This window comes from Adiantum capillus-veneris, chromosome 8, assembly GCF_014529385.1.
Source record: "Adiantum capillus-veneris isolate H3 chromosome 8, ASM1452938v2, whole genome shotgun sequence".
Classification (NCBI taxonomy): domain Eukaryota; kingdom Viridiplantae; phylum Streptophyta; class Polypodiopsida; order Polypodiales; family Pteridaceae; genus Adiantum; species Adiantum capillus-veneris.
Window position 1 is genome coordinate 128,340,010 of NC_140938.1, and position 3,590 is coordinate 128,343,599.

A 3,590-nucleotide genomic window follows, 5' to 3' on the forward strand; every position below is an offset into this window, starting at 1 on the left:
ATGCAAGGACTTTAACAACCTCTGGAGACTATTCAATGAGCATGTGAGAACCTGCTATCATGCTTCTTCTTCCCTCCATGGAAACAAATCAATAATTACATCGGAAATTTAGTTAGCTCAAAAAGTCGAAGCAATGCTACGGCCTTTGTCCTTTGGGCAGGCAAATCAAAAACCCAAACAAAAAAAAAAAAAACTTCTGTGAAGACAATGAGTCTTTAGGCTCCCTACATCAATATCTTGTTAAAATGAAAGAGCAGGCCACAATGTGATATATCATATATATCTGAAGCAACATACCAACCTTGATCTCTTGCATCACAAAATGGTTATTCACTTTCGACAACTCCACTCGGCCCTCAAGCCCATGGTGTCAAATCTGCATCATTCAAAAGTTCCAAACCTGTACCCATGCTTACTTAGCCATATCTGTTGGACAAAATTAGTGAGAGACCCTTTGCTTGATAGTTAAGACTAACGAATCAAATGAGAAGATCTGATACTTAGATTAAAGCCATAAATGCCACGATTTTGTTGAGAAGCTCTGCACCTAATACTCAAATCAAGGCAATCAGCTACACAAGTTATCTGCAAATGGTTGTTGAGACGAGTTAAAACGCAGCCAATGAGCCTTGTCAAGCTTTGAGCAGTCTAACCAGTTATGCCATCGGTAACAAACATTACTACAATTGAATCATTTTCAAATACAAACAATGCAGCACTGCTGATGATGGTAACAAAACCCTATCTGTCACCCATAGAAGATCTCTTTGGAGGTTACAAAATTTTAGATGTAGCATCATGTCATAATTCCGGCCACCATCGTGTGCATTAACACATCTGAATAAAAGAATGAGGCTGCACAAACCCAACTAATAGGAGTGGGATAAGCTAAGTTCCTAGCTTCAGGCTAAAATTTACTAGCCTCTAAGATGTCATGCCAAGAAATTAACACAAAAAGAGCTCTCGCGGAGAAAATGGGACCAATATCATGGAAAGTTTTCAATGGAAGATTTCACATGCCCGCTCTCACACCTAGAATGCAGGATACAGCATGTGCACACACATGAATAGAAGGGCTTGTACCACCACCAATGTGGCGAGGGTCGTTGTGTATGTCGGTAACGAGGCACGGGACTCATCGTTCTTTGCAGCAACTTTCACAAGGCTCGTGGCTTTTGTTTCATTCTTAGTCACATTTACAGCTACCTTCATACCCTCATTGCAATGGGAGGCGTCGACAAAGTAGTACACCATTGTCTTATTGAGAGGAATTACTGTCCTCCCCCCCTTGTTGGTCCAATTGTAGATCCAGTCATGCCCGCTCCACATGTTGATGGTGCAGTTCGTATACACAGAGAAGTTTACTTGAAAAACTGAGTACTGCATATCCTCTGGGTAGTGGAAAGCTGCAATCAGAAGAACACGAAGACAGGTGCAATGCTTAGAAAAAGAGACAGGCATACACACAGAAATGAAAAGACAAGTATGAAGAGAAGGTACACTGCATGTATGGGCGACAATTCCGCCTCAGTAGAGGTAACAAGGTAGGAAAAGAATAAACTTTGGGAGAAAGAAGCTCTTGAAATAGTAGAATGGAACAGGCTTCAGCAGAGGTGATATACTACAATGTTTCGACGATACAACACCCTCCCCATTCTAAGAGAAAGTCACCCCTACTTGAAAACATGTACATGGCCATCCACATATGCAAAGATATGTAAGGCACTACACTTGGACTCTACAGAGCTACACTGTGTTAGCTAGCTTCCGGCCACCGTCTTCCTAAAATTCAGGACACAAGAGTACTTGCACCTGAACAAAGGGGCAAAACACCCAGTTCTCCGACCTTGACAACCCCCACCCTCCCCCCCCTCTCTTCTGGCACGGTCCAGGACCCAATCGCCAAAGACACCCCTTGCTGATTACATAACCCTCTATTTTGTGCAGATAGGATTTTTAAAGAGCATGAACCAACATTTGAAACCACAGAAGAAGAAATAGAACTTCAAAACCCACATTTGCAACCATAAAGGAAGAAAAACCCACTACTCAGAAACTTCAAAACCCCTTGCAAATCAGAATATCTGCCAGCAATCTGCGGTTTCTCTGCTCTTGAGACATGGTGGACTACACAAGTAGCTGCAGAGGTTTAAGAATTAAAAGGAAGAAAGAAAAGGAACTTACACACTTCGTCTTCAAGATAGAACTTTTGTGATGCCGCCCACACTGTGTAGTTGAGGTGCACCTCCGGTCCGGCATTGGCCGGGGGCTGCCAGCCACGGTTCGCACCCACAATGTGGTCAGTGGCATGGCAGGGAAAGAGGAGTAGGAGCCCAATGTAGAAGAGAAGAGCTACCAGAAAGGGAGCAGATCGACTTGCTCTACATATCTCCATCGCTGAAGAAGCAAGTTCAGATCTTGGTACACACACACACACTCACAGACACTAGGTTTAAGTGAGTAGCTATGCAGGAGTGAGTGCGTGCTTTGATGGGAGTGAAGAATCGTAGCTTTCCTTGTGTGTGACCGCGCGCGAGAGAGTGTGTCTCGGGGGGGGATAGTGTGAAGGGAGGAGGGGCGCGCCGGGGGGGCGTCAAAAAGCACTCTTCCACGAGAGAGCGGCAGATGGGTTGACAGGATTCAAAAGAGAATTGTGGTATTTGTGGGAAAAGCAAGCTGCCTGTATTCATGAAACGGCCACTTTTCAGACCAACCCCATGTGTGCATACCTGAGCCTCTAGAATAGTCTTGAAACTATTCCTTATCACCATTTCATCTCTTGGTGTGAACTAGATGTGAAGTTGCCAACGAGGTGTAAACTTTTTTGGCCTGCCCCAAAGGGTGAGGTCTTAGAGGGGATTCTCAATGGCCAGAATGATTTGGGTTTGCAGAGGCAAGAGTTGAAGAGCTGAATTAAACGAGGTCTTGGGTTTCTCCACTCTGCCAAAAACGGCAAAGTTACTCCTCAGCCACCTCGTTAATTGGCGGTGGAAGAAGAGCCCACCACCTCATAAGTCTCGTATTGAAAGGCAACTAGCTGCACAAAAAAGGTGCGGGTTGCTCATTTGCTGTTGTGTGTGTGTGTGTGTGTGTGTCGCCCAGCAGCCCATGCATCTCTCTCTCTCTCTCTCTCTCTCTCTCTCTCACACACACACACACACACACACACACACACACACACAACAGCAAATGAGCCACAGCAGATGCACAATAGTATCTAAGAGAGAGAGAGAGAACCTTCAACACCCAGCTTCAAGCCGGCAATGCAGGCAGCTCGAGATTGAGAGAGAGAGAGAGAGAGAGAGAGAGAGGCGCTAGTTCTCTTCAAATCGTAGGACTGCACGGAGAGAGAGAGAGTGTGAAATTGCAATAAGAATTGGGCTCCCCGAGCTGCAGGTGATAGTCAACCTACCACGTGGAAAGGGTAATTGGCGTGCGAACGTGCTTCCTCTGCTCAACAGCGTTATCAACAGCGTTGGGCTAGGGTATTGATGTTTAGGACTATACCCCTGCGTGCGGATGCACTCTTACTACTTGGGGGATGCCCCTAAGGAGCGAGGCTTTAGTGATGCCTCTCCTTTTCACTAATG

At 45.5% G+C, this 3,590-nt stretch overlaps 1 protein-coding gene across 1 annotated transcript; it reads right to left on the bottom strand.

Moving 5' to 3' along the window:
• Window positions 1–656: 656 nt before the first annotated feature.
• Window positions 657–2,582, bottom strand: LOC147452946 (early nodulin-like protein 19). The gene is made up of 2 exons (XM_086518487.1): window positions 2,185–2,582; window positions 657–1,406 (listed from the first exon to the last, which is right to left on the bottom strand). The coding sequence occupies exons 1-2, from the start codon at window positions 2,393–2,395 to the stop codon at window positions 1,033–1,035; spliced, it is 585 nt and encodes a 194-aa protein (XP_086374613.1). The 5' UTR covers window positions 2,396–2,582; the 3' UTR covers window positions 657–1,032.
• Window positions 2,583–3,590: the final 1,008 nt, after the last annotated feature.